The 13,301-nt window shown below is 42.0% G+C and overlaps 1 protein-coding gene across 1 annotated transcript; it reads left to right on the forward strand.

Annotated features, from left to right (window-relative positions):
- The first annotated feature begins 1,193 nt into the window (after nt 1–1,193).
- On the forward strand, nt 1,194–13,301 carry sephs3 (selenophosphate synthetase 3). The gene is made up of 8 exons (XM_048241930.1): nt 1,194–1,674; nt 2,379–2,482; nt 3,284–3,391; nt 6,221–6,375; nt 6,765–6,855; nt 7,539–7,638; nt 8,095–8,307; nt 10,682–13,301. Exons 1-8 carry the CDS (start codon nt 1,359–1,361, stop codon nt 10,957–10,959), a joined length of 1,365 nt encoding a protein of 454 aa, XP_048097887.1. The 5' UTR covers nt 1,194–1,358; the 3' UTR covers nt 10,960–13,301.

Raw genomic sequence — 13,301 nt, forward strand, 5'->3', positions numbered from 1 at the left:
CATAAATAATCTGTGCATTGGTATAGAAATTATGTCCAGATATTGTGGTCAAAGTAGCAAATATTCAAAAATTGGTTGTGCAACATCTGCATGTGCTTTCTGGGTATGCCTTTGTGTGGCCTTGTATACAATGTATTCATTAGTTTGTAGTAGGTAGAAGTACCACCCTAGATCAACATTAAAAGAACACTGATAGAAGGCAGGTAGCTAGGTAACGTTCTCAGAAATAATTACCAATCTGTACATCCACTTTTCCCAATAGTTTTTTTTTTTTTAAATATAATTCCATCAAGTGATGGCTTAACAGAGGATTATTGTGCAAGTCAAGTGTTTTCCTGGCAATTCTCTGTAATTAAGTTTCTCCACCTATCTGAGATAATCTCACCTCTACACCTCTCCACTCCCTTTTTCTGTCAGATATTTAACCATTTAGCACCATTTCCCAGATATTTAACCATTCAGAATACCATTTCCCAGATATTTAACCATTCAGCATACCACTTTTTAGTATGTAAAGTTATGTAAATTATTTTGGCAGTATTGTGATTACAGCCTTGCCTTATCACACATGAAACTTGCTGAGTACAGCTATTTCCATTGAATTTTCGCTTGGCTTAGCACCTTCATCACTGCTTGCACTGCTTTTCAGTTATCTGATATTCAAAGAACCAAGCATTAATTTAACTGGTTGGACATGTTAGGCTACTGCCTTCGTTATTATAATTATAAATTGTGTATGAAAAAAGTATAGTGACTGGAAATATAAAAACTTTCTGTTATAAAATATAGAAAATCTGTGATTAAGATCCGTGGAGATCTGTAAGTCTAGGGAGGGTAAAGCGAAATCAAAGTAGTTACGTCTCTTGGCAGCCAAATGAAAAAGGTAAAACGGATCCAGTGACTGTACAGTCATTGGTTGAGCCCTGACTGAATCAGAGAGTCTTTGGTTGAACCCATAGACTGTAAAAAACGAACGCGGTCATGGTCAAGCCCGTGCACTTGAAAATGGCTGGAGTGTAATTATTATAAAATGTTGCCATCAATATCAGTTTTGTACATTCACGACTTAAATTATTTATAGTGATTATATTCTGTGACATGAGGTCAAGATACGTCCAGATATAGCCACACTTGCTCCTAAAACTGGACAGAGTATGTGTCTGTATGAGCAAGTCCCCCTGTAAGCATAATGGTACATTCTCCTACAGTTACGCGCCCGTCCCAGGCTGAGGAAGCACCAAATGATTAGCCAGTTAGCCTTCAAACAATTGACTCATTCTTGTCATAGTATTTCGCGGCACTCGAGCGCAGTATGCCTAAACATTGAATGAATACATTTACACAGTAACGCTAACAAAATGTCTGGCTCTGCACCTCCAACCCCGCCGGACGAAGGCTCTGACACGTGCAGGCTGGCTGCCTTTCTTCCTCCCGGCTATCAAGCCTTCAAACCGGAGGACCATGGCCTAGACCGCAGCTTTCGGCTAACGGCCTTCTCCGACCTGAAAGGATGAGGCTGTAAAGTCCCTCAGGAGGCTCTGCTCAAACTCCTGGAGGGACTTGAGCCCGATCGTCCGGGTGTAGCGACCGGAGAGGACGGCGGCCCGGCGGCAGGTGCCGGCGATGAGACGTCGGAATTCGGTCAGCTCTCTGCTGCTCATGGACCCCGACTAGGTAACGTTAGGCACGCAACCATGCCGACCGCAACCATAATGTTCTCGTATTCGCTTTTGCAAATTATCTCGTTCCAGTTTGTGTTGTTGTGCGATGAATGAGTTGCTATGTTATTCAGCAACTGCTCTGTGGCTAAATACATGACAAAATGCTACTTCTCTATTTCAGTAAAGCAAAGCAATGACAGATGGGTAGCAGCAGTATGTTTTGATAGCAAGCGTATGCTAACTAGCTAGCTAGCTAACAAATTAATGCACATGCAAGAACAGTGCTTTATATCTGGATCACGTCCCATCAGATATCTCAAGATAGGCTCTTGAATTATACTTTGACCTGTGTAATCAAATCCACTCGGGAACTAGTTAATACTGAACTGACCCAATGTGTTAAGGCACCCATTCAATACTGAATGGAATTACAAACTCTTCAATTTGGTATGAAGTAGCTATGCACATGATGAGAGGTGAGCCATAGCAGGTAATGCCCATTGCTAACATAAGGAAGTTACCAGCTTTGTGGATCACAATGTAACATTACAACATCTAATAACATCACACTATCCTCTCATCCACTGTTAAGCTCCAAATACTTCCTAAAAATAGCTATTTCTGTATCTTGTGACAGGCTTGTGTTTCTTGATTATTAGTATTAATTTCAACACTATGCTTGAGACTGCGAGCCTTGTTTTGTGTGTTTGGTTGCAGGTATTGGCTTGGACTCCTGTGTCATTCCCCTGAGGCATGGGGGTCTATCCCTGGTCCAGACCACAGACTTCTTTTACCCCCTGGTAGAGGACCCATACATGATGGTCAGTGCTGTTTGTTCACTCTGTCCATTCCTGCCATAGAGGCTCATTGTCCTTCCACAAAAAAATGTGATGGCCTACCTGTTTTTCTTCCCCCCCGCCCCCTTGATTTACACAGTATTCATACCTGAATTGCACCATATTGCACAACAAAACCTCCCCTCCCCCTACACACACATGCACACATGCGCACAGTGGGGAAAAACAGTTTCCCAACCAGGCCCAAACCAGATGTTTGTTCAAACCAGCCCTTTTACTCTCCGTAGTCCTTTTCTCTAAGTACTGTTGGTTATTGGCATGATTCTGTGCAATGTTTTCCACCCGATATATTGGATTATGTTCACTATGCTGCTTAGTTGTTAGTGCTCTGTTGCATGTCTGCTCATTAAAGGTTTAAGATATGTGCATAAATAGTAAATTAAGTAGAAAAAAGCAAGAACAAGTCATTATTTTTTAAGAACAGGTTATTGTGTATTTTATGTCTATCCTGGTTATTCTACTATCAACTCAACTCCTCTGCACTATAATCCTTTGGTTATCTGTTTGTTTATTTATTTTAGTTTGTTTTTGTTTGTTTGTTTGTAAAAGCCAGGATGAATTATTTACTTTAAGGTGTCCAATTGCACAGTAGCTTGAATGTCGCTCCTCACTTCTAAATCGCTTTGGATCAAAGCGGCAACTAAATGAGTAAATGTAAATGTATATAATGTATGACAAGTAATACACTACTCCATCACACATCAACCTTTTGAAAATGACTAATACAAATGTTTAAATGAGTGTTGGGGTTTACGTCTCTTTCAGGGTCGAATAGCGTGCGCTAATGTGCTGAGTGACCTCTACGCCATGGGCATCACAGAGTGTGACAACATGCTGATGTTACTCAGTCTCAGTCAGAAGATGAATGAGAAGGTGAACTTTAAACCCTCACCCTTCACCCCTGTTCTCTGTTCGGTCCTCCCCTGTCCTCCCCTCTTTCACCCTTGTCATGTGACATTGTTGTCACTGTTAGCATATGTCCGAATGTCCACTCTTTCACTATAGTGCGCTGTAAAGTTGAATAACCACCATATAGTTATATAATAGCATATATACAAATGCTAGCTATGACACTGTCAGCATATTACAGTGCACAATGTTGAAAATGAGTGCATGCTCCAAACACAGGATTAGTCATCTACTGTAGAAGCAGTTCCATGATGGTTTGCATTTAACATTTCAAACACCTTTCCTTTATCCTGAGGTAATGCTGTAATAGAAATAAATCATTTTGCATTGTTGTAACTTTTACTGCCAGGCAACTGAACAAATGTTGGGCCACTGGTTTGCTGCCTCAGCACAGTATGCCCAAACAGCATTTGCGTGTAAAGAAACATGCCAGGGCACTTGTCTAAAGGCAAAAAAAGTTCAAATGCCTTTATTTAACTGGGCAGAAACATTAAAAACAGTCCTTCGACGCGTTTCAGCATTTAGCCTAGTGCTGGGCGGTATACCGGTTCACACCGTATACTGGTGTATATTTTCATATGATATGAATTTTTAATATACCGCCATGTGTATTTGATTACACAACGTTTGGAACGCTGCGCCGCGCGACAGTGTTTCAGACGGGACTTTTTTCACACGCACGCATGGTGCGACTGCGAGGCATAGTTATAGCAAAGATTGTTAAGGCGGAGCAAGATATTTCATCAGGAGCCACTTCCGGGAACCCAGATCGCACGAGGGGGGGGGGTCATAATCCCCCTTTATGCAGAGCAGAGACAGCGACTGCTCCATTGAAGTCTATGGGCATAGCTCAGAATTTTACCACATATGCTAAGGTCTTGGTTCTATAGAGTTAGAATGTGAATTTCGGCACGTTTTCATGATCCTCAAACCCTTCTGAACATTTCAGGTACATTTTTAGCATTTTTGAGCATTCCAGTCTGGAGAAAATCAACTTTATATCAGGTGTGCGCCGGTTATTTATGCTGCTGCTGTTGGCCGGTTGCAACGTACAGTACGCTCATCAATAAGTCATCGACACGCCTCTTTATGCAGACAGGATTTGATCCCCATTTCGCGCCCATAGACATGAACTACGACGAAGTATCTTGCTCTGCCTTAACAATCTTTGGTTATAGCAAAGATAATGAATGCGTAGCAAGATGGGTCGTCTTAGTTCATGTCTATGAGGGCAAAGTGGAGTTCAGTCAGAGACGGGCTCTGGTTCAGTTCCCGCCTGCACAGGGCGTGTCACTGACGATGACTTACGCTTGAACGCCTCGGTTCCATCGCCAGACAAGCCGGAGTACAAAATAAACTTGGTGTACACCTTCATTAATGTTGATTTTCTCCCGACTGGAGGGTCATACTATCATGACATTCTACTGAAATAGGGAGGAGGGTTTGGAGATCACGATACCGTGTCCGAAATGTGCATCCATTGCTCAGAAAAATAAGGCTTTGACAAATTCTGGGAAGTTCTTGGATTCTGCCATAGACCTCAATGTTAAAAAGAGAGCCCGATCACTGCATAAATGTGCGGGGGCGTGTACTGCTACCCCATTTGCATAAATTTCCAGGGACAGGAAATGGCCTCTCATGAAGTATCTTTGTAATCAACCATCTTTGGTTATAGGGTAAACACAAAACACCTTAAGTTTTTCCCCTTAAGTATGACCTTTAAGGCTTAATTTCTCCTTAGGTAAGGGGTTTATTTAAGGGTGTTGCACAGGATACCTTAAATTGTTTCTTTAGTTAAGGAAAAAGTTAAGGGATACTGCATTGAAAGGGATTTACACTAAAATTCAATTGAGATTGTTCAACAGCTGTAACTAGCTGGCTAGTAGGTGACGTTCGTTAGCAACCCACCGAACACAGTGAAGTTTAATGATCTTATCATTCATCTCACTTTAAGAATATTCGCAGAAATTATCCAGGTAGCAAGTAAAGCATGTTATAGACAGGAACTGAGCAATACTAGCTGGCTAGTTAGAAATTATCCTGACTGTCATCAGTGCACCAAAACGAACTTTTTTGTTAATGTTTTGCCTAGCGAACCGAACCGAAGCTCATGGCAGGCCACATGAAGTTAACGTTAGCCTACCACTAACGTCATGTAAACCACACAATAACAATAAGGCATGTTTCTGATAGGCCTATTTGACAGAGTAAGCATATCAGCAGAGAAGTTTTATTTTAAATTGTATAATTTTCAAAAAAGTATAATTATTGCAAGTTGCACTACTTTTTGTATTGGTTTTAAGATGTTTGTGAAATTTGCACAGTAAAAGTTCTGTATTTTGAATGCAATTGTCTTTGCTGATTAGATTCTTCATTAGAATCATGAGTGGCTCTTTGTAAACAGCATCATTTTCTGGGGCCATGCAAAACTGCATTACCACTAGTGTGGAGTTATTCTACATCATGACAGTAAAATAGACCATCCTTAGTCAATGTACTGCAGCAATTCCTCTCTCAACCTGTAGAAAATGCTGTGAACATCTGATTATGCATGGAAAAAAAATACCGTCATATACCGTGAAACCATAAGAATTTTGAAAAATACCGTGATATACATTTTTGGTCATACCGCCCAGCACTAATTTAGCCTTCTTCAGGAAGTTAACAAAACAGGTCAGGGTATATATAGTATGTGTTCATCAGATATTATGGAATCCTAACAAACAAGCTCCTAAACCTGAATTTTTGTCTCTTCCTCTCTTCCTGTTTCCTGTCTGTGATTGTGGCATTCAGGAGAGGGAGCAGGTGATGCCACTAATGATAAAGGGTTTCCGTGACGCCGCAGAAGAAGGCGGGACTTCCGTTACGGGCGGCCAAACTGTTATCAATCCCTGGATCATCATTGGGGGTGTGGCAACCGTGGTGTGCCAGCCCAATGACTTCATCATGTGAGTGTTCCTTAGCAACCCCTCTGTCTTTCATGTCAGGAGTAGTTTGCATCCCAAACAGCGATGTTGCAGGCTTGCTATCAGGTTGTAAATGCACTATGAAGTCTTTTGTTACATCACTGCTGCTAGGCAGCTGGGTTTTCCCTGTCACCCTAGGCAACCAGAGCTAATTTGCAAGCCCATAACCTAAAATCATGTGGCATACTTCATTGTGGCATAAATCATTGTGGCCTTCACGCTCACAAATGATCACTTCACGTCTGTGTCTTGTCTTTTCTGTTGGGACATTTAGAAGTGTGTCTGTCTATTCTGGTTATTAATCCATGGAAATTCCACTCTCACTGATCTGGAAACAGTAATATATCAGCCCTCTATGTTTTCTTCTGTAGGCCAGACAGTGCGGTTCCTGGGGATGTGCTAGTTCTCACCAAACCTCTGGGCACACAGGTGGCAGTCAATGCCCATCAATGGCTGGACCTGGTAAGTGGAAACATTTTGATGTTCAGTAATCTTTTTTACCAATCCTTATAGAATATAAGCACTTTTATATTTTCTCAGAACTAGTTAGCTTGTATGTATTTAATCAACTTTTTAACTTTTGTACTTTAATCTGTATTGTACTGTACTGTATTTTTTTGTGTCTTGTGGCAGTAGCCTTTATTGGTCGATGTACCAAAAGATTATTTGTGCAGAGACAAAGCTTGTATTGTTCTGCTTCCCATTTTAGAAAGTGGGAAATTATATAACAGTGCTTGAAAAGATTACATCCTTTTGGTAAAGTTCTGGTGGTCAAAGCTAGAGATTGCGAGACCCAGGCATTTCAGCCCCTTTATCTCCGTAGTGGAAAAGGAACTTTGTAGAGCTGTTTTCAAAAGCTTACCAAATTTGGTTTGGGTTGAGGTTAATGCAAGGTCTCTCCACTGGTGGGATGCTTTTATCCTAGCGCCATTTCAAACTCTCACATCTATTTGAAAGAAACAGAATTGCTTTGTTGAAATGCATATACTATACTGTATGGAGTTCAGTTTTCAAATTAATTCGGGGCAGTAGGTCTGGGGTAGGAAGGGGAAACTTGAAAACGATGCATGAAAAAAAAAAAAAAAGAAACGATGAATGCACAAAATCTCAGCTGATCTCAAGTGTGTCGTTTTGTGATCCTGCAGCCAGATAAGTGGAATAAGATCAAACTGGTCATATCTAAAGAGGAAGTTGAACAGGCCTACCAGGAAGCCATGCTCAACATGTCCACCCTCAACCGCACAGGTACCGCCTCCTACCTCCGTCACCTTTAGAATTTAGTAAGCTGCTTCACACAACAGGTTTACATTCTGGTTTACAAAGGTTTACAATCTTTGGCATGTACTGCTGTTTGTCTGAGAAGATTTTATCCATGGATACATTCATCTCTGTGTATTCACTCTCATGCTTTTTCTTTATCCACATGCAAAGACTGCAGGACTAGTTTCCTGAACATGGATTAAGCCTATCCTAAAATCTTCTTTGGTGGAGATCTTCCTTGAAGTTCTCTTTTAGAACTAGAACTAGGCTTAATCCATCCAATCTGAATCCCCTAACTGTTAAGGACCATGGTGCTTTCTTCTATTGCACTTGCTGCCTTTTAAGTCTTGTAACTCCATTAAAGTTCTTGAAAGTACCTGACTGTTTATCTTTCCCATTCTTCCCCTTCCTCATTCTGCCCTTCCTTTCCTGTGTGTGCAGCCGCGTCACTCATGCACAAGTTCAATGCACACGCGGCCACCGACATCACAGGCTTCGGCATCCTGGGCCACGCCCGTAACCTGGCACAGCAGCAGCGCAGTGAGGTGGCCTTCGTCATCCACAACCTGCCCATCATCGCCAAGATGGCCGCCGTCAGCAAGGCCTGCGGCAACCTCTTCGGCCTGCTGCAGGGCACCTCCTCCGAGACATCAGGTGCGGAGACGCACAACATCAGTCCAGCTCTCTTTTGTTGTTCTTCATGATGGTCCTTCATGTGACATGGACTTAAAGTACACACGTACAGCATAGAGTGCATATAAGAAATGTGAAGTACAAATGCCATATAAGCCAACATCAAAAACGGAAAAGACATCAAAAAGGAATAAAAATCAAACTGCACATCCCAAAGTAATTCCAAACACTGATGAGGGGTTGGGTGTACGCCCAGAGATAGTCCCCCACCATCTACGGTTTGTCTTTGGTGCAAAACTCATCAGTGTAGATTCTTTCTGCCCCTGTACTCTAGTCTAATTACATTTTTAGAGGCTTCTAGTCTGCCCGCTGCAGGCAGTATATGACCACATTCCTGCCAGCACAGAAGGCTCTTTCAGATGAACCGTGCCAACCTTAATGGACTAGACAGTAAATCAGCATGGCTTCAGATAGGACTCTGAATGGAAGTGTTGGCAAAGTTGTTTAGACAATTTTAGATAACAGTGAGAACAAAAGCCAAAGCCTTTCTGGTTAAAGAATGGTTGGCTTTGTTTAGGCTATTTTTATGCTCTCCTTGTTCAAAGCATGATCTAGAATGCAGCATTTTGAAATGAACAGACTTGATTTGAGTGAACTTCAAAGGCACGCTTGCCCACTACAGTATGTGCTAATAATAGAGTGGTATTACTCAGCTTTCATCTAACCACATTTTTGTCCACCATTATCTTACCACCATGTTATGGGATGGAGCAGATTTTGTTTTGTTTTATATAAATTAATGGTAGAATACATGCCAAACAGGTGTTGTTTTGCAACGTGCAGTGTAGCAAGACCTATTTTACTGCACCCAAGTTAGATCTTTCAAGCAAGCTACGTCGGAAGCATCTGGCCAATGTAGGTCAAATACACACTGGTGACTTATCGAAAAAAAGTCAAAGATGCTAAAATGGGAGAAGAGCAATGTTCTTTGCATAGGCCGCAGATTTTGAAAGTGCCGCAAGATCATTTGGAAATGATTTTAGCAGGAGCACCTGCTAACCTAACCTACATAAGGCTTTTAATTCGAATACCTGAGAAATATTACACAATGAACCATATTTTTTGTGATTTTGACGATAACGATAATTAGTCGATATCCTTTAAAAACATTTTTGTAAAAGTCTGAGTTACTTTACAGCTCATTATTTATGAATAGCATCAATACAATAATAACCAATAACCTAACCTGTGACTTTTTAACCAAATCAACCAATGCATTGTCACTCTGACACATTTCTATTTTGCCCCCACTTGTGTGTGTGGCAATGACATGGTCTAGCCAGCTACATTAGAGAAGATGAATAGGCCTAACAGTTTCCCAAGAGAGTTTTCAAAAACCTTTAGCCTACTTAGGATTCACTGTAAAACTAAGCAGACCAACAGAGTACATCTCAGTTATTTCCTTCGATGTTTTGTTTAAGAGAAATCATGTAGGCTTGCATTCCAAGTTACAGAATAGAAACTAATGCGTTAGCTTATGGCTAATGTATATGAGAAATCCTATAGAGGTGCTAACGGTTAGCATAATCGATACACGTAGATATTTAGAGCGAACTTTAGTCCATTTACAAAAGGGTTACATGAAAAGAGTTCTTTGTTTACAACTGACTACTAAAATACTCAAAGGCTAATGTTTTCTCTCCATATAATACCATGTAGGAAAAAATGTGACTGTCTCATCAATGCTACGTAAACAGAACAGAAGTAGCTGCACAAAATCCCAAGTAAGGCCTATGTCTCGGTCGCTACACAAAATAAACATTAGGCCCGCGTGTGACAAGGTGGACCCACTAGCAATCATGTGACACTTGCTCTGCTGCAACAAGGGGCTTCTCTCGCATACACCTCCTGTATTTAGTGAATGTATGGGGTTTTAATGCGTGATTTCGAGTGTTTTTTCCCCATAAGTAATTTAAATACTCGATAATGAAAATTTGCACATCGTTAAAACAACAATCACGATATTATCGCAGACGATATATATCGCCCACCCCTACTAAATACATTTCTTGTATTTCTCTGCGACTATGAAGTAATAATTAAAAAAAAGAATTGCTTCCTCCCATAGCGTTAACTATTTGAAGTAAAATTTAATGCAGTAATGGTCAACATCCAGCGTGATGTTGAGCAAGTTTTTTCACCTGGTCTTGCTTGTATATTTGCATTACTACATTTTGATTTGAAAGCAAATAGCCATCAAATATATAATCATCTCTCTGGTTCTCTCTCTTTCTTTCTTTCTTTCTTTCTTTCTTTCTTTCTTTCTTTCTCTCTCTCTCTCTCTCTCTCTCTCTCTCTCTCTCTCTCTCTCTCTCTCTCTCTCTGTGTCTTACAGGTGGCTTGCTGATCTGTCTGCCTCGTGAGCAGGCAGCGCGGTTCTGTGCGGAGATGAAGGCGAGTCGTCAGGGTCCTGGTGTGGGGGTCCCGGGCCCCGATGCCGGTGGCGAGGGCCAGCAGGCCTGGATCATCGGCATCGTGGAGAAGGGCAACCGCTGCGCCCGCATCATCGACAAGCCCCGTATTATCGAGGTGCCGCCCCGCGGCACAGTCTCCGAGGGCAACAACAACAGCACCAGCCCCCCACCCCCTGTGCAGAGTCCACCCGTGTCCTAGGGCCATGGGAGCGCCCCCTTCCCTCCACTTTTCCCTCATCCTGCCATCTTCATCATAACGCAGTAGAAGTGCTTTTCTCACCTCCCTGTTGTGTAGTCACGGGGTGATGTCTCCATTAGAAGCCTTTTAACAATCAGTCATCATCAAATCTGAGTCTAATATGCTTTAGTGGTTTCTTTCCCATATCTCATCTTTTGGCATCTGTCTTTTCTTATTTCTTCCTCTGTCCCTTTTTGCACCCTCTCTTTTGTGTGTGTGTGTGTGTGTGTGTGTGTGTGTGTGTGTGTGTGTGTGTGTGTGTGTGTGTGTGTGTGTGTGTGTGTGTGTGTGTGTGTGCGCGTGGTCATTTCTGGGTGTGTTATGCCCGGGCTGCATGTATGCTCGTTTGTGTGCATCCAGAGTGTATGCATCAGTCAGTGCACAGAAGACATCTTGCCTGGTCTTTGTGCACTGAGGATATTGTCTGACATTTCTGTGTGTGTGTGTGTGTGTTGATACAGCCACTTGTGTTTGGGTCTCAACCTGCTGTCCATTTTGTCTCCCTGTTCAGCCGATGGGTTGAGAGCGACAGACCAAAAATTCTTTCTTTTTTCCTGGTGGGAGTCGGAATGGACAGCACTCAGGCCACTTTCCCCTTCGCTTCTCCTCTGTCCTCTTCTGTCCAATGTCCCTCTCTGCTTTCCGTACCTTGAAGCACCATTTCTTGCCATCCGCACTATGTGTATATGTGGGGACGTATGGTTATCCAGGTGTGCATTTGTGTCCTGCGAGGTCATCTTTCCGTTTCCCTTGTCCTTCTTCGAATGACTATCTGTACACCGTTCGGATCCCCCACCCCACCTCACCACTGACGCTAGCCGATGCTAGCCACTGACGCTAACAGAGGGGGTGACAACGGGAAGAGGAGTGTGTTTGTCTTCCTGTGAATGTGTGTTCCTTTCACTCACCTCCCTTCACTTCTTTGACCCCACCCATCCACCCACCCCTATTTACCAGTCAATGCTGGGCACTGAGTGAACCTGTCTTGAGTGTAAGGGAGGGAGAGGGAGAGGGAGAGGGGGTCATGCTCGTTAGCCATGTCTGGCTCCAAACCTCCTAAGTCAGCTCAGTCAGGAGCTCTCTGTGTGTTGGCAGACGCCAAGCTTTTGTTTCCGTTCCTTCCCTTCCTTCATTTTTCCACCGTGAGAGATCATAACATTCCGTCAGTTTTCTTAATTGACCGTGATTTTAGACGAGAACTTAATCCTTCCGTGACAATCGAGAAAGCTGTTGAGGGTTTTATTTTTCATGCTTCCAACGTATTTGGAAGCGATTAAAGTGATGTGAAATGTGCTGAGACTATGATGTGATTATGAAAAAGTGAAGGGCCCATAGGAATCTCAGGCGCGGATCCTCTGACCCAATGCATTATAATTTATTGACTCTTTGAATGGTACCCATTTCCTGGACTTAATTGTGTCTTTTCAATTGAGAATCAAAACATCCAGGATGAGAATCAACATCTTGTGAAAATGCTGAAGACATCAAATTACCTGACAAGGATAAACAGAAAAAAACGTACCACCTCATATGAGTAAACTGGTGTGCTTGTTTCCATCCCGTACATCAATTTGGTATCCGATGAAAAGAAAAAAAAAAAAAACTTGAAGAAAAGATAGACACTGACTGCTATGAGTTAAGAATAGTGTCCTAGACAGATGTAATGACGGTGTTGTGCAGCGACTATCTCCAAGTGCATTAGTCAGTAGCTTAGTGAACCATAGTTGTTGGGTATCATTGTGAAGCCTTTCAGAGGAAGTGGCGGAAACATAGTAATCAGGGCTGTTTGATGTATCATTTTACATGATGTTAGGAAGAAGGCTATTTTTCTTTGGGGTGGGTATTTAATTATTTGGAATGTTTACAAATTTGGGTTTTCAGTTTTTTTTTTTCAACATCTTAGCTTTGTGATTCATTATCCCCAATGCACTATTGACAAATTGTTTATAGGATGTTGAATACTTTTTTTTTTCTTTGATTTAAAATGTTTTCCATAATGTGTGAAACTTGGGCACTTCTGCTGAATCAGAGAGAGGGTTGAGCAGCTCTCTCTGGTCCAATTAGAGTGGTCCTTTCACCTGACTCGCCATTTGATTGGCCACAGCAGAACATCAGCTTCTGCCCCTTTCTGTTTATGATGCTTAACCTGGTAAACCCCGACCAATGGGGATCGGTTAAGCTGATTTCAGTCAAAAGAATGGGGTGGATACTGGTGTGCTTGGTTGAGACATTTGGCCTTTTTTTTTATCATCTGTCATGAATTCATCCATTCAAAGTCAATAAAGCAATCAGTTTCTCTAAAA

Source organism: Alosa alosa, chromosome 4 (assembly GCF_017589495.1).
Source record: "Alosa alosa isolate M-15738 ecotype Scorff River chromosome 4, AALO_Geno_1.1, whole genome shotgun sequence".
Lineage (NCBI taxonomy): Eukaryota > Metazoa > Chordata > Actinopteri > Clupeiformes > Clupeidae > Alosa > Alosa alosa.